Here is a 23,743-nt window from a genome sequence, read left to right on the forward strand (position 1 = left end):
ACTTTTTCCCTGTGTCATTTCACATTATTACACATAACTTAATTTCTGAACTTATTTTTGTTTGTTTCTTTGTATGTATGGCTTACTTGGGTTGTTACCAACATCTGGTGAAAATTTCATGTCAATAGCACCTTTGGAAATATATCTACTGAGAAAAATGATGACGTGTTCAATACTTATTTTCCCCGCTGTATATATACAGTATATATATATGTGTGTGTGTGTGTGTGTGTGTGTGTGTGTGTGTGTGTGTGTGTGTGTGTGTGTGTGTGCCTTTTCCCCTTTGGTCTTAAAGCCCTGCATAGCCAATAACTTCCTCTCATCCATTTGACTAATAGCGTAATAGTTTCCACATTAGGGTTTATAGCTTGTGTGTGTATGCAGACATGCAGCCAAACAGCCATTGACACCAGCAGGGACCCTTGTGTCAACTATCCTTTAGAGAGTACTGGTGGTGTTAAACATAAACTCATGCAACAGCTGTAACCTGCTTTGATCCCATTGGTTCATTATGAAATAGACTGCACAGAAAGAGAAATCAGATTTGCAGAGGGTCAAAAAAATCACAGTCATTCATTCATTTGTCAGCAAAAGCGTCCCATCAGTGAATATATTTAGCATCATTCAGTGCAGCGGTTCTCAAGTGAGAAGCCGTGACCCAAAAATTTTGTAGAAAGAAAGAGAATCATATTTTTTCAAAGACGTCAAACTTTCGGCGCAAATTCATGTGTCACTTGGTAGAAGCTCTACAAATTAAGCAAATGCAATATGATCAGGTTGCGTGACAGGTCCTCATTCTCGAAAACCAAGAACAAAACTACTCAAGGTAAAAGAAAAGAAAATCCAGACTATATTAAATACAGATTCATGTGCGGTGAGCAAGGGAGAGGAAAAGAGCGAGAAGGACAGAATGTGAAGCGGGTAAATAGGAGGGTGTGGGTCACACAAAAGTGTCTGAGTTTTATGTGGACATTTGGCCTCAGGTTTACTGGCCAGATCCTCTGACTCTGAGCTCAACCCAAGGCAGATGGCCGGAGGAGATGATGAACAGGTCATCATCTGCATCCTCCACTGATCTGACGCCACATCACACTCTCCAGCTTTCCGATAAATGAGCACACAGTGTCTCCAAAGCTCCACCTGTCCCTATTATAGCTGACAAATAGCTCAGTGGTCAGTCAGAAGAATTTTTTAAAACCATAGTACTTTTTCAGCGCCGATAAAGTCGGAAACAGTCTGGTCCAAACTCATTGGTGATTTTAGACCTTATTTAGGGGTCTTGATGAGCATTCAATGCTATCCGACTAACAATTGTTTACATATTGAATGAAAAATATATATATAATTACATGAGCAAGAACAACCATTGGTAATTGACATTGATAATTGTCATTTTAATGGATAATTAATTAATTAATCATGATATGAAGTATTCTAAACTGATAACATATTCCCATTCAAAATGTAAATTTTACCAGCAGAAAAACCTGATTCTTTGTCACAGTTGAATGACGTTAGAATTATATCTCATTTGTAATCAGATCTTCATACGCTTTTCAAATGGCCAGTAATGCAGGGCATCCAGTGGTGTGATAAAATCGCTGTCAGTGTGAATGAGGCTTGAGACTGAAATCCTAATCACCCCTTTCTAAAATGTACAGCTTATCTTTCCTGTCTCCTGAAAGTGTGCCAGAAAAGCTCAAAAGCTGATTTAGGAGAATTGACTCATACCAATTCAGCAGTCTTTCAATTTCGACAGGAAAGAGAGAGAAAGTCAGGCAAGTGTAGAATAACCGAAATAAAGAAAGACACAGAGAGAAGAAAAACTGAGTCTTGATTTCAGTAACTAGCTGAACTCAAGCCAACTCCTCCTTCTCCATTCTGGGTTCCTCCATCTGCACATTCAATGCTCTTCCATGCCTGTTACTCAGTACAAATAAACAAGCTTAATAAGGATTTGGAAATGCTGTACGTGTGTATGTGTGGTTGAGGTTACGGGTCACTGAAAAAGTTTCTTGTTTCAAAAGAAACAAAAGTATGGTGGGTGGAAAGGAGGGGAATGTTTCCACCACGCAAAAAAACAGCGTGAAGTCCGTCGAAAGGGTACGCGAGAGGGAGGGAGACGCTTTTGTTGTATCCAGAACTCCCTATCTTTACCAGATGACACAGTATGGGAGCCCGCCAATGCCTGTATAGTCCCAGCCTCTCGTCTCCAAACTTTTTTCCCCCTCGTTCCAATTGCTTTTGGATCGCTCCAGACCGGGGGAAGTTCTTCTCCAATTGTCTCATTTGAAAGGGACGAAGAAATCAACCCCTCCCTCTCTCCTGTTCTTCCCTCCCTCCCTCCCTCGCTCCCTCCTTCCCTCCCTTCTTCCCTCCCTTCACTCGTCCTCTCTCTCTCCCTCTCTGTCCTTCTCTCCATCCCCTCCCCCCTGACAGAGCACACCTGCCTGATCTTGGCTGCAGGCGTCCACACAACGATCAGCCCTCGGCCTGCCGCGCTGCACATCGGCTCCAGCCCTCTCTGGATTTGCGGATCTTCGTCTACGCGCTCCTGTACGTACAGGTAAGATCAGCTCACCGCAAGCTTTCCTGTTAACTCCTCTGAGTGCTGAAAAGTAGGGATTGTGATTAAGATAACAGATTGACCGTCTCATAGAGAGGTTGACGGTTTGCACTGATGAAATGTGGGTATAACCCCTCGGGAATCTGCGGTTTGGTGGTTTCTGCAGATCATTAAAGGTTGGTGCAGAAATGAGGACTCTGCATTGGTTTGGCTGTTTGCTTGAAGCTTTTAAGTGAAGTTTTCAATGAATTTGATTCATTCTGGGACATTCTAGATTTTATATTTCAGATATAGTGCAATTGAGAGAATACAGAAGTGTGTTTATGATTAAAAAATACCTTACTTTTGAAGCTCCCTGTATATTTGTACATTGTTAATAGCTATGGATGGTTTGCATGTGGATTAAGGTCATGTTTGCATTCTGATGAGAAAACCATCATCTGTATTTCAAGCCAGAAAAGTGTATGTTCATGCAAATTGATTGCCGATTTGATTTGATTTGTTGTTCAGTTTGAGAGGACAGGACATTATCTGTCTTTTCCAAATTGCGATAAGTTTCCCTGCTCTGTGAAATCCCTCACACACACTCACTGTTGTGAAAAAGCCATCTTTTCGTGTGCTCTAACTCTCACAGCTTCGTCCTGACTTTTCCATCCCAGTTTTTCTTCCTTTTGTGCACCACTTGGCATTTAGAGAGAGTTCATGTAAGGCCTGAAAACACTAGAGGATTTCTAACAGCGCTCTCCTCGGATATACCTGTCTGGAGAGATGTTTTGTCCTCTGGCCTCGCTCTGCGTCTGCTTGCCTCCACTCGCTCAAAGTCGCATCCTAAACTCTTTATTCATGGTGTGGAAGCCAAAGTGCCTTGAGCCATAATGGCTGAAGGATGAAAGCGCTCTGAAGGAGAAAAGAGAGAGATGGAGAGAGTGAGAGCGTGGGACTGGTGTCTCATTAATCCTTTAATGGTATAGCTTCCCTCCAATCGTAGGCAAGTTTGACAAGGCACTTCCTGGTAATCCCACCACAAAATTCCCAGCTAACTCAAAACATTCAGAGGGGGGAGAGGAAGAGGTAACCGAAGGTTTAGACGCATTCAATGTGCATAAATTGGGACACTTTGTGATCTTGAGATGACACTTTGTCTAAACTATCAATTCGTGGGTGCCATAATAATTAAAAACTTTATTTGTCTTTTGTTGGGTTTAGGGATTGGGGCTAGGGTTAGAAAATGTTTTACTTCTTTTTTTTTGGCTTACAACTTTCATTAATTGTGAACAGAACCCACATACACAGTTTGTACCATGACAGGAAACCCTCTCTTCCTCCCTTCAAAGACAGCATCCTCAGGCCATGCAATAAGTATTCTTTGGAAGCCAAAGGTCTCCATTGGATTCAAACTATGTGATGTTAGAAAGATAGAGTCAATAAATGGTAACCATGCTGTTCATTGTCTGCTTTTCCCCTCTTTTATTTAATTTTAACCCTTTGAGGAAAGGAAATGGGAGCTTTGGACCAAAGTTAAAGCAGTTGCTTTGGAGGAAGTGAGAGGATGAGTGAAGGAATGCTTGTATGTAAATGTGAATGAGTCAGAGAGTGGGACTGACTAAATTTGTTGTCTTAGACAATACAATTTGTTGTATTTTTTTTTTTTCATTCATTTTCTTATTAGCCAAAATAATCAGCCGTCCCTCAGCATATAATTGCTTATTCGATATCTGACTTTTTTGGGGCTTTCGAGGTAGGTTCTTTTGAAGAAGAAACTTTTTTGATGGGTTTAACCATTGTTTTGATCTGTGAGAAAGTCTAATTGTGTGGCAGTGGCTTTGGAGTTTGGTTTAGTGGTCTGGAACCAGTTTGACCGCAGAGAGCAGAGTGGTAAAAACCCTTGTGTGCTGGTGGAGTCCAGGAGTGCAGTTTGTTGAGCTGAATAATTCTAAGTCCTCATATTTCGTTTTTTGCCCTTTTTTGTGCTTTTGTTTTGATACATGACTCATTGGAATGAGCAGATAATTACATTTCTATAACATTCTCTTGGTGTTTTGGGAATTCTGGGTATTTTAGAGCTTTTAGTGGGCGAATGCTTTCATAAATAAGAGGCAATTTTCAGGGTGTTTGATAAGATTGGACCGTCTATGTTTTTATGTTTTAAAATGAAGGGAGCAAGGGAGCACATATGTTTTAAATGTCCTGTAGCCTGTAAATGCCTTTCTGTGAGTTATTGCTGAAAGGATCAGCAGGTCAGTGTGTGTGTGTGTGTGTGTGTGTGTGTGTGTGTGTGTGTGTGTGTGTGTGTGTGTGTGAACAAGGAAAGTAAGATAAGTAGCTTTATTCCATTTTCAACATGCAATTTATACTATTTAATGATTGCTTATTACCAAATGAATGCATTTTTTTTCTTGTTTTAGGCAACAAATCTCCCTTAATATATATATATATATATATTTTTTTTTTCTTTTTTTTTTTTTTTTCAGAAAACACTACTTTGGAGATTTATCTTGATTTAGAATGGAATGTTTAGACATTTTGCTGAAAAACAAGACAAATACTTAGTAAGAGTTGTTATATGGCAATGCAGTTAATTGCAACAGGTAATTATAATGTGTACAAGTTACATGTTCTACTACTACTACTACTACTACTACTACTACTACTATTACTACTACAATTTACAGTAATAAACAGTTAACATGAATATTGTAATCTGAGTTTGCTCAAATGACCTCATCTCCACCACGCTATCCCATAAATCACTTGTTCTGTTTGGATAAGCCAACCTTTCTAAGACACAATGCAGTCTGAATGATACAGTGCAGAACTATAATTACTGAACAAACTAATGTCCCAATTCTGTAACATAAACCACCTGTAGTGGAGCAGTCTTGAGATTAAACTCAAATGTAGTGTGTGTATTTATACAGTATATAAGCTATTTATATTAGCTGTGGTGTCAGTCTACACTACACATACACATAATATGTTCTATCAAAACAGGTCCCCAATCTTTGGCTCTCAAATTTATCTTATTTAAGTATGTTTGCATACATCAAGACAAAATTGGTAGATTGAGGGAGAAAAGAGAAAACTAGACGTTTCAACCCTCCCTTTAAAGACCTGCTGTGACACAACCCAGACCTGAAAACAGAGTGAAAACAAGGGCAGAAATGCATAGAGAAAGAGAGAATTTGAGAGTTAAAGTGGAAATTTTCCTTTCTCCTCTCGATTATTAAAAGCCCACATTTATAAGACCAGAAACAGGCCAGTGCTGATTCTGGATTCTGTGAAGCACTTCAGCTGGATCAGACTGTTGCCTGACCCGCAAACGGAGAGAAATCCGAGGGCCTGTAACAGCCTGGCAGAAGCTGATAGTTAGGCACAGAACTGCGTCTGTGAAAAAGCACTTCTCAAGTTTATTTAAACTCAGTCCTGTTAATCGTTGACACATTGAGCCTTTCCATCGGTTCCTGCTGAGAAGATACAGACATAGCATCCTTCCTGTTGAGTTGGTCTTTCTCTTTGATGGGATCTGCGGATCCAAGTAGAGAGTGAATTGAGCCAATTAAACCAGCCATACATTTTTCTTACCAGCTATGAAACTATTTTGCATTATTTGTAAAAAAAATAAAAATAAATATATTTTTTTTAAATATATTTTAAAATCTAGAAATATATAGATTTTTTAAAATATATATATTTATATAAAATAAAATATTAGAAATCCCACAGAATGACATCATTATACTGATGTTGATGACATTAAACATATTTAATTAATCACATTTGGTTAAATACAATGAATCAGAAAAATTATTTCATATTTGTAGGTTTCTGAAGTTGTTTATACGCAAAAATGCTTACGTAGATGCAATATTAATAATTAATGTTTGTGTGCTTCAACCCCGATTTACCTACGAATACCTCCTATTTTTCATGAGATCATGTTCACACATTGTGATGTTCCTAATATATTTGTTTTGGTGGTTGGCACATGAAGTTTTATGTTGAAGTTCCTTATAAAGTTACCAATTTGTTAGTCTTGCGTAGGCAGACTTTCAGACAAATGGCAATAGGTCTCCATCGATGCTTCCATTGGCCAAGATCCGCCCAAGAGGACGTCTTACTGACATGTAAAGTAACCAATCACAGTTTGTTTTGTTTCCACGTCATGTTTAGGAGCGTGAAAATAAAAAGTTGATGTCCCTACAATAACAGACCGGCGCGCATCAACTAAATTATTCATTTAATAACAATGGCGCCGCAAAACTTCCCATACTTTTGAAAATCCAGCGTTTAGCTGATCCTGATAAGCGCTCATTGTCACAGTTGTAAACATGATGCCTTTCTTTTTCCATGAGGGGGTTTGGCATCACAACAGCTTTGTTTTACATTAAAGAATGCGACATACTCGTCTCCCGGAAATCCTGTAACCAATCAGATGATGGCTTCGAAACTCCTGTGAAGTGTTTCCCATTTCATGTGCCTTATGCATGAGCCTTTCAGCCAACGGTCCATGGGCGTGACGACTGAGACTACCAATTTATTTGTTCGCTAAAAGACAAGTTTTGTGATTGCCGCATGGGAACTTTGGACCCTGCCTGCACTTTCCCAACAACGGCATGACACCATCAATCTGTCTTGTCTGTTTGCCTGGCTCTCATAGCAGCCTGTGGTTTGTTGACAGGACGCAACTCAAATGCAGCAACAGCTTCCCATGATCCCCCTTCAAACAGAATCGCTCGTGGTGACAGCCTGTAATGCTTAAAGGGCTTTTCATTCTGCTGACCAGGACCTGAGGCTCTAAACTCTTACTATGGCATCATTCCTGCTGGGAATGCATATTGAAGAAGGGGTTCACGTGGCTTAACTGGTAGAGAATGGCACAAAGCATGGGTTCAATTCCCAGGGACGTACCTTAAATGTAAATCTACCAAAAGCTTAAATGTTAAAGGGCAAAGAGATTCTGCAATGTGTTTGCTCAAAGCGTCTCATTGCCTACTGGGTCAAAGGTAATTAAAGGTGTCTAAGGGGATGGATATTGTATCCAGGCCTGAAAACGTAACATTACATTAAATAGCATGTCTAAATGAAGGTCAGTAAGTTGTTGTTTTGAAATGGTGTTGAATAAAACTACAATTTCTCATTGTTTCTCTAGAAACATGAATACTGGTTGTGGTTGAGCTGATGGAACCTCAGAAAATGGTTTCACATTGCTCTCATGTGATGCAAATCAACAGTAACAAGGAATCTAAGGCTGAAGGTCACTTGCCATGCATTGCAGGAATAACCTTTTTCCATTTTTTACTGAATAGGACTTGTAGGAGTTTGAAACTTCTCATTAATTTTCTTAGGTTTATAAAGTTTATCTTTTGAGACAAATGTTTGGATCTACACTCCATTTGCTAGTAGATATTGGCTATCTATAGTGATAGTGAAATAGTGATTATCCATGTTTCCAACAGAAGTCTTTCACGGTTCCTCAATGGAATGTGTCAGCAAATTCATCTTCTATAGGTTTGCACTAAGATTAAATGTATGTATAACTGTCTCCTACTGCTTGAGGAATTAGGAAAAGGAAGTCGTCTTTTCCCAAAGGTTGTCAAGGTCAGTTTCTGGGGTTCCAGAGTTTAACAACAGAGGCACAGTGGTTATTCACTGTGCAAGTGACGTGGCCGCCCGGAGGATTTGAACTACTGTAATTATGCTGTATGTTGATTACATGGACCTGATATGACCCTGAAAAGACAAACTGGGCTCTGGAGTTACTGTACCTACTTTACAATTTCCCCGTCATTCAACGAAGTTCAGCTTCTCCTCAGACATATGTTTATGTGTGGGCTCGTGGACAACTTTGTGCACTTTCTCTGAGATTCTCTGAGAACTTTCCCTAACTGGAGGCATGAATGAGTTTGGTCAACCCAGGTCAACTTTCAACAGTTTTCACAAATATAGAGTGCAGGGTTGTCCTTTTAACAGTTTATGGCAGGGGTTTTCAAACTGGGATCCTGGGACCCACAGGGGGCTTCATGGAATATTTAAATCACTTTAATATAATTTGATATTATTACGGTTTCATTTTGCTTTCTAAAGACTGTTTGCTAAATAATGAGAATAAGCACAATTCATTTATTGTATTCTCAATAATTGATTTATTTGATTATTCAACAGTCATTACTCCAGTGTCACATGATCCTTCTGAAATCATTCTAATTTGATGCTCAAGAGACATTTCTCATTATTTATTATAATATTTTTCTGTGAACTGCAATACATTTTTTAGGATTCTTTGCTGAATAGAACGTTCAAAAGAACTAAATTTATTGGACAAAATCTGTCACTTTTGATCAATTGAATGCATTCTTGCTGAATAAATGTATTCATTTCTTTCAAAAATGCCCCAAACTTCAGAACAATACTGTATTTTATGCCAATGTGAGGGGAGTCCCTCGCAAGGAGATCATATTTCAAGTCCTAGGCAAAAAGTTTGGAAACTCCTGTTTTACCGCATTTGATTTAATGGTTTGATTCTCTTCATTACAAATGGCAGTAGTGATTAAAAATGTATGAAGCATTTTTAGGAATAATTAAGGAGAATTTGAAATACTTTATTTCAACCCATGAGGTTCTGTTCTTAATATAATTAATCTCCTTATTTTATTAAATGTATAGTAATGCATTTAATCATATAAAGCTAACCATCAGTCTAACACCATGAAAAGTTGCAGCAATAGCCAGCATATCTAGTATCTCTACTCTAATATGCCTACATTTGACCCCTGACCTCTCCTCTGCCTAGTTATAACCCACATTGCTCAGTCACATTCATGCACTCTACATCTGTCATTTGACTTTTGACCTCCAGATCCAGCATATCACCCCTCACCTTTAACCCCTTCTCTTCTCCATTTTACCTTCTAGGCCTTCATCAGCAACATGAAATCGGCCTGTCTCTCCCTGCTTTTGGTGTCCGTATGCTGGGCTCTGCCCTTCCGTCAGTCCGGCTTCATGGACTTCATGATGGAGGACGAACCAGGCTCAGGAGATGAAAGATTGCCTGCGACTCGCAAACCACCCGTGCAGACACCACCTTTTTTACCCGATGGACCTGATGGACCTTTCTGCCCCTTCCGATGCCAGTGTCATCTGCGAGTGTCCCAGTGTTCTGATCTAGGTAAACACTTTGTGACACTAGACTAGACTAGACTGCTTGATGAAAGCTGCATATGTTCTATGTGATTTTCTTTTAACCATTATCACTATGTTTCTGACTGGATTTGGGCAACAATGTAAAATGATCGATGGCAACAACAAACTTGTTGACTTTATGAATAAACCCACACACCGGCCACAGTCTGTTTGTTATCCATCTGATAGCCTACATAATGTTTATAAAACTTGAAAGTACTTTCTCGATCTAGCAAGCTGTATTTTAATACCCTAGCAACCACCCGGAACACCCAAGCAACTGTCTTGCAACACCCTAGCAACCACGCAGAACACCTGATGTCAGTTTTTTCATGGCATAAACTGCAGCCTAGCAGCCATGAACAAAACCTCTCTCTTTGTTTGATCTGCCCATTGTTGAGTCACCATTGAATTACTTATGTCACTTTTTCAAAACTACTTTAAATGTTTTCACATGCTGTTAACTGCACTCACTTCCATAGACGACTAGGCATTAACCTCCAGACGGCTGCCTCATTTTCCTAATTGAATCCCCAGGCATGTGTGTAATGCTTGAGAAAGGCTGTTCTTTTATCAGGCTCCTTCCAACGATTTCCACTTCTCTTCCTGTAAAGCTGCCCTGTCCACTGAGTCACTGTGATTTACGCAGAAAAGAGCAATAGAAACAAAAGAGTGATATAGTTACAAAGAGTCGACTGATCCTTCTGAATTGTTCTCCGATTGTTTTAACTAAGTTTTATTGTCTTTGTCATAAGATCTCTTTTTATTTCTCTACCCTTCTCTCCCGTAATTCAATGTAATTGAGTTGCTGAAGCATGTCGTCTCTGTTAGGACAGCTTTTTCTTACAGGAAATTACTCAGAGGACTGTTTGATAGGCAGAACGTCTGTTTGGAAAGAAATACTGTTGACCAGGCAAAACTAGAACAGCAATTCTCAGAAAGAGCCAATTCCATTCTTTCGTAACATTAACACTCAACTCCAGTTGAAATGGACAGAGAAAGAACGAAAACGAAAATGGGATTGAAAGAAGACCAAAGAGAAGGCCTCCAGCTCTCATCTGCTCCGCAGGTCTTTTGGCTTGAAACAGACCTGGAAAAGAAGAGAGGGAGGGAGGGGGATAGGTGTGCCGACAGGCCTGTTCTCCATCTAACTTCACCTCTTTCCAGTGAAATATGTGACCCAGTTTATACAGCTCTGCAGCTGCAGGGAAAACCGTCTGGAAATAATGCCAGAACCCAAGAACAACCAATGGCAAAATTGAGTTTGTTTGTCTAGGAAAGTTTGATTAAGAGCCTGCTTGTGTTTTTGCTTGCTAACCAATTTTTGGGACCAATGATATCAGTTTAGTTACATGTATTTCTCATTAGAAAGTGGGTTAAGTGTACAATATTCATTAGGGGCTTTTGCACCAGGTAGTTATAGAAACTTATGGCGCTTTTCCACTACACAGTACCGGCTCGCCTCGACTCGACTCGGCTCTGTTTGGTTTTCCACTGTGTAAAAGTTGTACCTGTACCTGCTTCCAGGTACTTTTTTTCATACCACCTCCGGCGAGGTTCTAAGCGAGCTGAGGCGATACTAAAATGTGACGTGAAAACACGGCAGACTGCTGATTGGTCAGAGAGAATCGTCACGATTCACTGCGTCATCATTGCACGCGCCAGACGGAGTAACAGCAAAAAAACAGCATACACTCGATTTCCTCCATTGTCCTGTGTGTGTGGGTAGCGGGTGTGTCTCGCGTAAAAGATTAAGTCACGGCAGTTTCCTACGGCGTCGCTATGACGACCAGGTACTATTGTGGAGGTACTATCTGCAATGGAAAACGGAGCGAAAAGCGAGCCGAGCCGAGTCGAGCTGGTACTGGAAAAGCACCATTAGTAATAGGAAGCCACCAGGGTGGTTCCCCTGAGAACTAAATGTTCTCCTAGGGCCAATTTCCAGGTTGCATTCACACCGCCAGTAGGAAGCGACCGACAACGATGTCATTTAAACGCAGAATTCAACAGCGTCAACAACTGGAGAACGGAGGACGCTGTGAGCGGAGCTGTTATTTTGGCTGCGTTCACACTGCAGGGCTTAATGCTCAATTCCGATTTTTTGAAAAAAATCGATTTTTTTGCAAGGCCGTTCACATTTCCAATTAAATGCGACCTTTTGTGATCTCCTGTGTGAACGTGAAATGACCCAGAAGTGACCCGCATGCGCAGAAGAGTACTCAACGGTCAACGATGTCACTTGTTGTTTGCGGAAGTAGCTAAACTTCAACTAACTGTGATTCTCACACACACACACACGAGCGCGCGCAGCGACCGTTACACAAGAGCCAGACAGCAGCCGCTGACCTATCTAATATCAGCACAAACAAGTTAACATAACGTTAGTCATATATAATGATGGTGGCCGTGGGCTTTTATTTATTTTTTTTAATTAACGGGCTCGTCGAGGTCGACCCGTTCGGCAGATTTACCTCAGCTCGACGAATATGCAGTCCGTTTTCAAACCGACGACTACTTCAACGCAGAATTATGACGTTTTTCGCGTATCAATGACGTGCGGGTCGGATACATGCGACCTGGCCGTTCAGACTGAAGTCGCATTTCAAAAGATCGGATATGTATCGGATTTGGGACCACATACCCAAGTGGCCTGGGTCGCATTTGCAAAGATCGGATCTGTGTCGTTCAGACTGTCATGAAAAGATCAGATACAGGTCGCATAGGGGCAAAAAAATCGGAATTGGGTCGTTTCAGCCTGCAGTGTGAACGTAGCCTTTGTTGTGTTGTGGGATTCATGATAACTGAAATGGAATATAGACGTATAAGTAATGCGATGGAAAGAGCAAAAAGGAGGGCTAAGAGGCGAAATCGCCTATGACAACTTGCGGTGCTAAATATCATAGAGACTGAGAAAACAACACAACAGCTCAGACAAAGGCGGTAGGTAAATGCCGTTAACATTAGCTTTTTAAAAATGGCGGCTGCTGTTTCATATGGCATGTGTTCGACCAATCAACGTACACTTACGTCACTGGTAGTTCCTATTGTGCTTGGTTAGTCCCTACTCTGAAGTAGGAGCTAGTTTAGTTTTCCCAAAAAGCGTTCCTTGTAAATTCGTTCCCAGTTCCTCCGGTGTGAACACACAAAAAAGTGCGTACTTCCATTTATGAATAATTAACTATGAAAAGGTTCCTCTGGTGCAAAAGCCGCTATTTTTTGAATGTTCACGGTGTAGAGAAACATGGAAGTGTGACTTATTTTGTGGATTAAACAGCATCTCATGTTTTTATTCTTCTCACCAAAATAAGGAATGAGTTTAGCATCCGTGGGCCTGTTAACGATGGCTTTGTGTTGTTCTGTTCTTGATTTTGATTCAGTTGCTGATTTCAGTGGTTAAATAATATTTTTAACCACAGAGGACCGTTTTCTTTTAAATAGTTTCATATGTTTGTCCCATAAGGGTTGCCAATGAGCTGCACGTTCTGAATATCTTATTGCCATTTGGGTTTAATTTTAAAACGGTTAACTCCGATTTTGATTTTCCCCCAAAGATTTTATGATGTTATTTTTATTGCTTTTTGGATTACATACTGATAATATACTCCATAATAAAACTCTCTTTGACCTACATTGATTGCTGTGATTTTAGCTGAGATGTGTAGCCACTAGAAAATGAGACTAAACAGAGGAGAACGAAAAGAACATGTGTGAGACATCTCGACAGCATTGATATGTCCAGCTGTGATCTCTGGGTCCTTTGTCCTGTGGTTATATAATTAACAGGGACATATTCTTAAACTGTTTATACACATGCACTGATGAGGAAACTCACCGCAACACAAGACCAAACAATGTTTGTGTGAGGTTCTGCCTAAAGAGCTTTTAGAGTTGGTAAAGCAGATATATTTATGTTTATGTATGTGGATATGTGTTTACCTTATTTTTCCTATGTTTGAAACTAAAAAAGCTTTTGGACTGTAAATGTATGAATTTAATTTGATAATGATGCCAAGTTTACGAGAAAACGTTTTTTTTTTTGGAAATGTTTTGATTCAAACAAAGTGTGCCATTTTTATTTAAAATATATGCCATTTGTTTCGATATTTTTGTTATATAATGCAAAGACATTCATAAATATTAAAGTGTGACTTAAGTGTCTAAATACTTTTTGTTGTTTCCATGTAGCCTGGTCTGCAGCACATTAAATGAAAACTGAGTCATGTTGTCCAATGTTGGCAAAATCAAATTTCCCTTTTGTGGAAATGTTATGTCAGCTTTTGCAATTGACAGCATCATACAGCATGTATAATCCTTCCAAGAAAAACTGTGAGATATCTGGCATAACAGCTGTCTATGATCAACTCAATGAACCTTCAGAACTGTTTCGAAACACTAAAACGTATGTGAACCCCTCATCATAACTCACTGATGTGCTGCACTCCAACCTTTTTTTTACTGTGTTACTTAAGCTCTTGCCCTTAAAATTGATTGGTCCAAAGTCCAACTGCACATTCATCATTCAGACTTTTTAGAAGTCTATAGAGCCCTCTTTTTCCTTATTTATTTTGGTTCAATGTTTAAAGTGCTTTAGTACTCACTAGACCTGTCTGCTCAGACCATGTAGCTCTGGAAATTATTTTATTTTTTAACTTGTTTAGTAATTTAATAATTTGATTTTTGAGAATAGAAATGTAGACATAATATTATTTATAATTTTTGTCCCTTTAGCTTTGGTCCAGACATTTCTTAGAAATGCTTCTCTTATACACATGTAGAATGGTAGCTCATAAAAGTTTCTATAAACAGTTTCATCTATACAATGATGGCTGAAGCTCATCGAAAACCAAGACCAGTCCAGTCCAGCGTTCACATTCTTTCTGCCATTTAGTACCAGAATTTACTCTTGAAGTATTTGTTGGTGTTGGACCAGGATTCATATGTCCACAGCTGATTTGATTTCAAAGTAGATTCTAGCCATAAAAAAAACCCAGATTAGCTCTTATCCCATTTCATCAGTGTCATTTTTCTTACTACTTGCGTTTTGTGTTTCTCAGGTCTGAAGAACGTTCCAGAAAAAATTCCACTTGATACCACTCTCCTGGATTTGCAGAACAACAAGATCTCAGAGATCAGAGAAAACGACTTCAAAGGCCTGAAGAGTCTCCAAGTGAGATATTCAATTACTCACTCTCTCCCTTGTTCTCTTTTTTGAACCACATTTTCTTTAATTCCCTAAATTGGATCGTAGAAGCAATGACATTTCTCAATCCCCCTTAAAGTCCTCACAGGACAAATCCTATTTAACTTTGATACGTTTTAAGAACAATTGGCTACTCTCGTCCTGATAACTTGAAATGACAGCGTGATGTTTTTTCCACGAAATTGAAAACAGCTATTTAACACAAGGAACATATTATGTCCAAATTTTCAAATCAAAGCCATTTGTGAACCTTGTTTCACATAAAAGAAATTCTACACTAAAAGCAATTCTTTTCCCAAAAAACAAATGCTTGAGCAGCACTGAAAAACACTCCAGAGAAAACACTTGAACTCTGTTTGTCTGCCAAAATGTGGAACTGGGTGCTAAAACTATGCGTTGCAACCACAGCGATCTTTGAAGGCAAATATCTGCCCCTATTTTTCGAAAACACTGCAAAAATTCTCTGGAGAACTTCAGAGACACTTTACGAAATGTCGCTTGGGGGAAACTTATGATCCGGAATGTAGAATCCTCTGTGTTTCCAATCCATCCTCTCCAGAAAACAGCTCTCAGTGTGAAATGTGTCATTCCCAGGTGCACAAGTGTAATGATTCACTTTTGGAGCGGATCCATTGTTCAGCCTCCTGAACTTCAATAAATATACAGCCTCCCGTCGAGGGCCCTTTGCTATTTCTCGCTTTCCAAGCTCAACATTCACATGGCGCCTGGATCTGTTAGGCGCCAATGAGCGATGAATGCAAACAGAACAGAGAGTGAGAAAATGTTGCCAAAATGCTATGTGAGCCGTCGCTATTTAATTATCACAGTGAAAATAAATGAAGATTTTTATGTGCTGGAATGTACTATAGATTATAGCAAGCAGCTAGTGACCTTTTTATGACTGAATATCAGGGGTGAAAAGTGTTTGTCACACAAACACTAAAACAACTTTAGGTTGATCAACTGAAATTGTGTGCATTTAAACACTAATAACTATAAACTATAATATTTGCAGTCATACAAATGCCATAAAGTTCCTTTTTTTTCCCCTTCAGACACTCATCATGGTCAACAATAAGATCACCATTATTCATGCAAAGGCCTTTTCTTCTCTGATCAATCTGGAGAGACTCTACCTGTCCAAGAACCTTCTGAAGGAAGTTCCTGCAAACATACCGAAAAGCCTCCAGGAGCTGCGCATTCACGAGAACCAGATTAACAAGATAAAGAAGTCCTCCTTCTCCGGCATGGCCAATGTCATCGTCATGGGTAGGAATTTTTGTCCGTGCTGCCTAGAAAACCATCAGTGGAGTGGCCTCTTTATCATCTAAATTAAAACATCAATCATCAGTTTTATAAATATTATGTATGCAGGCTCGGTCTCAGTCTTATTTTATTTTATTTTATTTTATTTTATTTATTATTATTATTATTTTTTTTATATATATTTTATTTTATATTATTATTTATTTTTTATTTATTTTATTATTTTATTATTATTTTATTTTTTATTATTTTTTTTTATTTTTTTTTATTTTTTATTATCCTGCACTTAAAGGAAATAGCACATCACCATCAAATCAGCAGTGTAAAAATATTGCATTTCTATGTATATCTAACTGTGAACTAATGCACATTTTGACATTTTGTCCCATTCCAGAGCTGGGCTCTAACCCTCTGAGTAGCTCTGGAGTTGATAATGGTGCTTTTGCTGATCTGAAGAGGGTCTCTTACATACGAATTGCTGACACCAACATCACTGCCATTCCCAAAGGTACAGAATCATCCCTATTGTGAATGATGATGGATATCCCTTTCACTTCAGTGAATCAATACAACAAATTAATCTGTGTTAAAAATGTCCAGGTCTGCCCAGCTCTCTTTTTGAACTTCACTTGGATGGAAACAAGATCACTAAAGTGACCGCAGACAGTCTGAAGGGCCTGAAGAACCTGTCCAAGTAAATACATCTTTCTCCTTAATACATTTCTCATTTTGTTGTGCAAACAACCAGTTGAATTTCTTGCATGGCAGACTTGAAGAGGCTGGACAGAAACAGCTAAAAATGTCTCTGTATAGCTTAAAACCTCAGCACGATCTGACTCAGGAGGAAAAGCGTGTGATACAGGGAAAATAATAATAATTCAGATTTCATTAGGTGTGTTTAGAATTTGCATGAGAACAGTTTAGCTGGAGGTGATGGTTGGCTCACACACCTTGTGAGACTCAAACACCATGACATCATTGCATGGATCAGTTTGCTTTGAATCACACAGAGAAATAAGAACATTCATTACACAGATTTTCCACTGTTCATGCCGAGACTGAATCACAGCTGAGTTGTTATAGAGTATTGACTCTAATATTAACCGCTGAATAAGAAGACTGGAAGATTGTTTTGCAGCTTAATTCTGCTTATATTTGATGAGGGAAATCAATAATATAGGTAGAATTGTTTCTTTATTTAGCAATACAGCACTGAGAATGTATCTGTGTTTTAGTTGTTTAGTTTTTTTACTTTATAATTGTTTCGTTTTCTAGTATGAAAGATATTAATACTTTTATTCAGCAAGGATGCAATAAATGTATCAAAAGTGAAATTAAAGACATTTATAATGTTACAAAAGATTTCTATCTTAGACATATGCTGTTCTTTCATTAAAAAATGTATCATGATTTCCACAGAAATATTAAGCAGCACAACCGTTTTCGACATTGATGATAATAATAGGAAATGTCTCATGAGCATCAAATCATTAGAATGATTTCTGAAGGATCATGTGACACTGAAGAGCTGAAAATTCAGCTTTGCATCACAGGAATAAATGACATTTAAAAATATATTCAAATAGAAAACAGTTATTTCAAATTGTAATAATATTACACAATATTACTGCGTTTTCAGACTTCTTTAAAAAAAAATTAAAAAAATGCTCAACACTTTTGAACAATAATGTAGGCTACCATGTATCAAAAACTAAAATTGATTTGAGATGATTTTTATTTTATTTTAGTTGTTTTTAGTAGTTTTTTTGTTTAGTTTGAGTTTTTTCAAATTAGGTTTGTTCTTCTTTTTATTTCAGTTAATGAAAATTTGTTTTTGCTTTCATTTTCATTAATAATAATATCACTGTGTGTTTTCAGGCTTGGTCTAAGCCATAATGAGATCAGTGTGGTGGAGAACGGTTCTCTGGCCAATGTGCCTCACCTGAGGGAACTTCACCTGGACAATAACGTGCTCACTACGATCCCGTCCGGCCTGCCAGAACACAAATACATTCAGGTGAGAGATCCCACTCAAGTTAACACCATTTCCACATATCTTTAAAGTCAGCATGAAACAGAAGTCGCGATAGTCTTTTCTTCCCTCGTAAGATCGTATACCTGAGTGAAACGGCTTTTAGAACAAGACTAAAAATGTAGGGGCGGGACTTGATTTTGTCCATAGGGAGTTGATTGGATGGTTGTGGTTTGCTATTGCTGTATTTGATTTCATGGTGACTTTAAGTCGCACATTGTCATGCTCTCATTCTGAATTCCAGGTGATCTACCTTCACGTCAACAAGATTGCTACTGTGGGAACCGAGGACTTCTGCCCACCCGGCTATAATACAAAGAAGGCCATGTACTCGGGCATTAGCCTGTTCAGTAATCCAGTGCCCTATTGGGAGGTCCAGCCAATCACCTTCCGCTGTGTCTTCGACCGCTCGGCCATTCAACTGGGCAACTACAGGAAGAAATAGAGCGTCCAATCAGACGGCTCAGTCACTGTTTTTATCCCGCCCCTTCCTGTCTGGCCCAATCCTTTCAAGCACATAACTTAGTCTGAATGTCATATCTCAGTTAACTCGAAATAAACTACAATTCCATTTTCAACATGCACTTTACTGGACAGATATCACATGAAACTTTCAAATAGCCAAATGCATATCAGTATTGTACTGAACATACATAATGTGTTGAAATTGTACGAAGTTTCGCAAAAAAAGAAAAAGAAATAAAATAAAGCCATGACCACTTAGAATATCCAATAGCGCAAATCGCCCAGACGAAATGATCTTTTTCGAAGGTCCGTCTCGGATCTTCAGGACCTAAGCCATGTTCTTCTATGTTTTCTGCTGGCCTGCGGAGCGGGCAGCAAGGGGTCAACAATTAACAAAAGCTTGTATGCTAGAATGTACTCAGTTATTACTTTCCGTGTAGCGCTACTCCAGATTGTGCTGTTAAAAATCATTGGTTCCCTCGTAATCAATTGAAATGGGAGAAAACAGGGAGCTGGGCTGTACGAGTTTCTCTTCGTCTCAATGTTTCGGTGACATTTGTGCTCATTAGTTTCCTTGGATCCCGTCTGCTCTGCCCAGGTCAACATAGCGCTTCGAGATGTAGAATACACTATTGTCATTTCCACGAAAACGATTCCCCGACGTATACGTATGCTTTTTCTACGCAGCTTCTCAAAGACTGTGGTGTTATGTGCGAGTGTGTGTGTTTCTTTCTTTTTTTGTGTTTGTTGATCGTCTGTGTTTCAGTCTGGAAGGATCGGGAGGGAGACGGCGGACATGGACACCTCCTGCTTTCATGAGAGTCATGAATGTCTCTTGTATAGACGCTGTATATAAATGCTGTATAAAAGAATCCTATCAATGCTTTGAAGCACAAGCACTTACAGTAGTTTGGACTTTAATATATCAGCAATAAAGGTAATCCCTTTCTCTCTCTTTCTCTCTCTCTGTCCAATGAGGGCTCCGACACAGGTGTCTTTTGAACCAAATAAACAGTCAAATCTCTCACCATGCTTTCTGGGAACTTTCACTGGGTGGTTTAATGGGTTTTTTCATGCACAGGGTTGGTTTTCAGGTGAATGAATTTGAATGATACCTCAAAATAACACAAGGCAAACTTTCTGGGATGGATGCTACAGTCGCAGAAGACCTTGAAAAGCGACGGTAAAAATGTCACGTTTGGGTGCTAGTTCTGGTTTCTTTCTCTACCAAAACTGTTTAAACTGATGTGTTTGTGTCATTTATATGAATTATACAGCCTTTGCTCAAGTTCAAACACTAAGCACAAAATTATATATATATATATATTTCAATATTATAGCACTTTTAGGGATCCATTCCAAAGTCAATCCAAGGAACAAAGGTTTCCAGAGCCTTTCATGTGGCTGTTTTATTGTCCAAAGACTTAAAACACAAAATAAATTAAGTTTTATATGGGGGGATATTAAAATATTTGTTCATTTTAAATCCTTTTAATTGTGTGGTTTAATTTCCTTTAATTCATCTCAATGTTCTATTTTGAACTGAAATATATTTTTTTCTTTGGATTTTGTTTTCTCTGAATGGCAGCCTTTTAAAATATCAGTTCTTATCGTGTGTCCTCTCAAATACACCACTGCAGGGTTGACCATAAACAGACTTTATGAGAAAAATAGTCACGAGTCTCTCTAAACACAGGGATTAGCTGTTAGGGTGTTTGTTAATAGTAGCCTTTGTGAAGATGAAAAAGATATTAGGCCCATATAATTTCCTGATTGGATAATGACAGCCTCTAGCCAATATATGCCTATGAAATCAGACACTTCAAAGGATGGAATGTAATTCTGAAAATATCATAAGTGAAGATCATATTTGGCTTAGGTGCATTTTTGATCAACTATGAAGAGCACTATGTAATGGCAAGACACTGAACATTAACTAACAACAGCAAACAAAATAAAAACATTCAAGTAAGTAATAGCCTGCTTTAATACTGTTATACATTAGTTTTCAAAGCTATATGTTGAGATGCAGCATACAGCAGAGGTGTACATTTATTAAAACACACAGGAGTCTGTTTCATTCATCAATTTCATAACAAAGCCACCAGATTCTCTCTCGTTTCTTTCTGGTGCCGCCTTGTGGACTATTTTGTGCTGCACTATTTGAACTCATATGAGCTTTAATAATTAAGCCCCTCCTCCACAACTCAATGTTAAAGTGCAATGTGTGTGTGAAAGAGATGGAGAGGACACAGTGTGGGATTGTGTGTGTGTGTGAGAGAGAGAGAGCTAAGTGTGTGAAAGGTGGTATATTTATTTAACTGTGGCAGTAAAGAGCTAAAATCATCTGACGGCACTGAAGAAGAGTTTTAAAACTAAAGCTTTCAGAGAAGATGAGAGCAGAGGAAGCTCACAGAGGAGAATATCATCATCAGTATCTGTAAATAGCTATTGTAAAAAATAGCTATAATTGTCAGTTGAATATAATTCTATTTATAATACATTTATACATTTTAAAGTGGCCATCATTTTTATAAATAAAATCCAAATGACACATTTAGTCTTTGTACTGAAAGATTTAATTCACTGAATCCCGACAAGTATATCACCCAAGAGTCATATAACTCTCATCTACACAAACTGATGATATACATTCATTATACACGGTTTTCTGTTTTATTTATAAAATAAAATATAAGAAATAAAAATGCCCAAAAAGAACATACTTAAACTAAACCTAAATTGAAAACTGAAAATGTATAAAAAAATCTAATTCAAAATATTAATAAATACTTTAATAGTATATATATATATATATATATATATATATATATATATATATATATATATATATATATATATAACCCTGATAAAAAGTAACATTGTGAAATATGAAGCTGAAATTGTTTCATTTAAAAAAAAAAAAAAGTATGAGCTTAATCAGGCTTAGACTAGTTATTTTCATCAAACTGACAGCACTAAAAATTATGTCATAAGTTCTGTTTATAGGGTTGGGAGTCACTCCTGTCACATTTAGAGCTGATGAATCGTGCGTCACATAATGACAGAAGTGACGTCATTCTCAGAATGGGAAACGCTTATACCGTAGTACAGGCCACTGGTGAAGCCTTGTGTCTGTGAGAGCTTTGATGAGCTCTCTGTCTCACATGCCTCCACAACATGCAAGTGTGTGAGCTGTGACATCTTAACTAGCTTGCTGGTATTATATTAAGTGGATATACTGAAGTCTAAACTTACCCTTGCAGCCACCCAGTGGCACATGCGCTACCATGTGTGTGTGTGTGTGTGTTTGCCAATGTGAGGCTCAGCGCTGTGTCTGTTTGTGGCAGTACTGAGGTGTCTGAGGTGCATTTGTTCACCCAACACTCGACTATTTGTGTCTAAACTGCGTCTGCCTAAAAAGCCTCTTGTTAATTAAGAGGAGAGAGGTGATAGGAGGGATTTTACAAGGTTAACATATTGATCTAAAACAGCACCAGCTAAGACATTTTAGAAATAGTAGTTTGCCCCAAACACCCACCCGGTATGACAGAGCTAAATTGTATAACTTTAAAATTTAAAAATGAAAAAGAATGTGTGCATAGAGTTATTACTAAACCTAACCCTATTGGCCTATATTATATATAACAAACACACACTTGCAAAATGTTTAAAAATGTTACATTATTTAAGTTTTATAACTTAGTTCTACTTCACACTGGGTTCATAATGTTGGCTATGAATTATATATTAATATTTATTAATACATATTTTAATATATTATCTGTTTATTCAGACCTTTTCAGCATTTGACAATATTATATTGCATTACATTTTAATGTATTTCAAAGCAAATATACCAGCCCGTTCTCATCCCAAGTCGTCATATACTGACGCTTTCAAAATTTCTTCAATATCTGACACACAAAGCACCCTTTAGCGTCCATATGAGACGCATAACCCTACCACAGACCTAAACCTACCCATAACCGAAGCGTCTCATATTGACGCTAAGGGTGCTTTGTGCGTCGGATATTGACGAACTTTCGAAAGCGTCAGTTACATGACGCCTAAACCTACCCATAACCGAAGCGTCTCATATGGACGCTAAAGGGTGCTTTGTGCGTCGGATATTGAAGAATGTCTGAAAGTGACGATTTGGGGATGAGAATGCGTTGCAGCATATACATACAGCAAAGTAGATTCAAATGTGTTAATACTAATTAAAATGCAATAAGTGCAATAAGACTAAAATGCAATAAGACTAATTGAAATCTTGTTAAAAAAGTCAAGACATACTTTACTTTCCACAGAATTATCACAATTTATTTATTATTATTTATTTTTTCTAACTATAAAATGCACATTAGTAATCAGCAGTATAATTACCTACATATATTTTTACTAAAATGTAATATAGTTTTGATCCATGCCTCAAATCAATCAGATTTGAGAGAAAATCAGAGCTCGGAATTGATTTGTTTGAAATTGATAGTTTTAACTTATTAATGGAAATGGATCGAACTTACCACCAGTAAGTAATGCAGGTTACTTTGTTTTCCCATTTATTGACTGACAGCTCTCCTGTCCTCATGTTGAGAGAAATCTGAAGTGCAGAGGCGTTGTGTGTGCTGTGTGAATATGATGGATATTGTAGTTCAAGACTACACTGTAAAAAGATATTGTTGGTTTAACGTAAAAAAAGTAAGTTGCCTTCCTGGTTGCCTTAAAATTTTGAGTTCGTTGAAATTAAAAAATTGAGTTAATACAATGAAGGAGATTGGTTTCATTAATATACACTCAAAATATTATGTTATCTGAACCACATTCATTATCTAAGTTGATTTGGCAAAAGATAAAAAGTTGTGATAACAAATCATGAAAGTATTTTTTTTACAGTGTAAATGTGAGCACGCATTTACTCACTTGGACAAAAACAGATTCAATATTCCTCAAAATGAATAAAAACAGTAAAATGCAAACTCCGAATATTACGCAAACTTGCATTAATTAAATGTTAAATTAACAAATATAC

The 23,743-nt window shown here is 38.1% G+C and overlaps 1 protein-coding gene across 2 annotated transcripts; it reads left to right on the forward strand.

Moving 5' to 3' along the window:
* The first annotated feature begins 1,400 nt into the window (after positions 1 to 1,400).
* On the forward strand, positions 1,401 to 19,735 carry dcn (decorin). 2 transcript variants are annotated; one of them, XM_084111318.1, is made up of 8 exons: positions 1,401 to 2,566; positions 9,479 to 9,731; positions 14,800 to 14,912; positions 16,001 to 16,214; positions 16,606 to 16,719; positions 16,812 to 16,905; positions 18,090 to 18,228; positions 18,488 to 19,735. In XM_084111318.1, exons 2-8 carry the CDS (start codon positions 9,494 to 9,496, stop codon positions 18,686 to 18,688), a joined length of 1,113 nt encoding a protein of 370 aa, XP_083967444.1. In that variant the 5' UTR covers positions 1,401 to 2,566; positions 9,479 to 9,493; the 3' UTR covers positions 18,689 to 19,735. The 2 variants fall into 2 exon arrangements, with proteins under 2 accessions (XP_083967444.1, XP_083967445.1); XM_084111319.1 differs by having other exon boundaries at positions 2,241 to 2,556.
* The last annotated feature ends 4,008 nt before the right edge of the window (positions 19,736 to 23,743 follow it).

This window comes from Abramis brama, assembly GCF_963993115.1.
Source record: "Abramis brama genome assembly, chromosome: 4".
In the NCBI taxonomy this organism is placed as follows: domain Eukaryota; kingdom Metazoa; phylum Chordata; class Actinopteri; order Cypriniformes; family Leuciscidae; genus Abramis; species Abramis brama.

Coding starts and splice junctions, on each gene's coding strand:
- dcn (XM_084111318.1), top strand. CDS start 9,494: ATGAAATCGGCCTGTCTCTCCCTGCTTTTGGTGTCCGTATGCTGGGCT. Junction 16,215..16,605: donor GGCCAATGTCATCGTCATGG/GTAGGAATTTTT, acceptor GTCCCATTCCAG/AGCTGGGCTCTAACCCTCTG. Junction 18,229..18,487: donor CAGAACACAAATACATTCAG/GTGAGAGATCCC, acceptor TCTGAATTCCAG/GTGATCTACCTTCACGTCAA.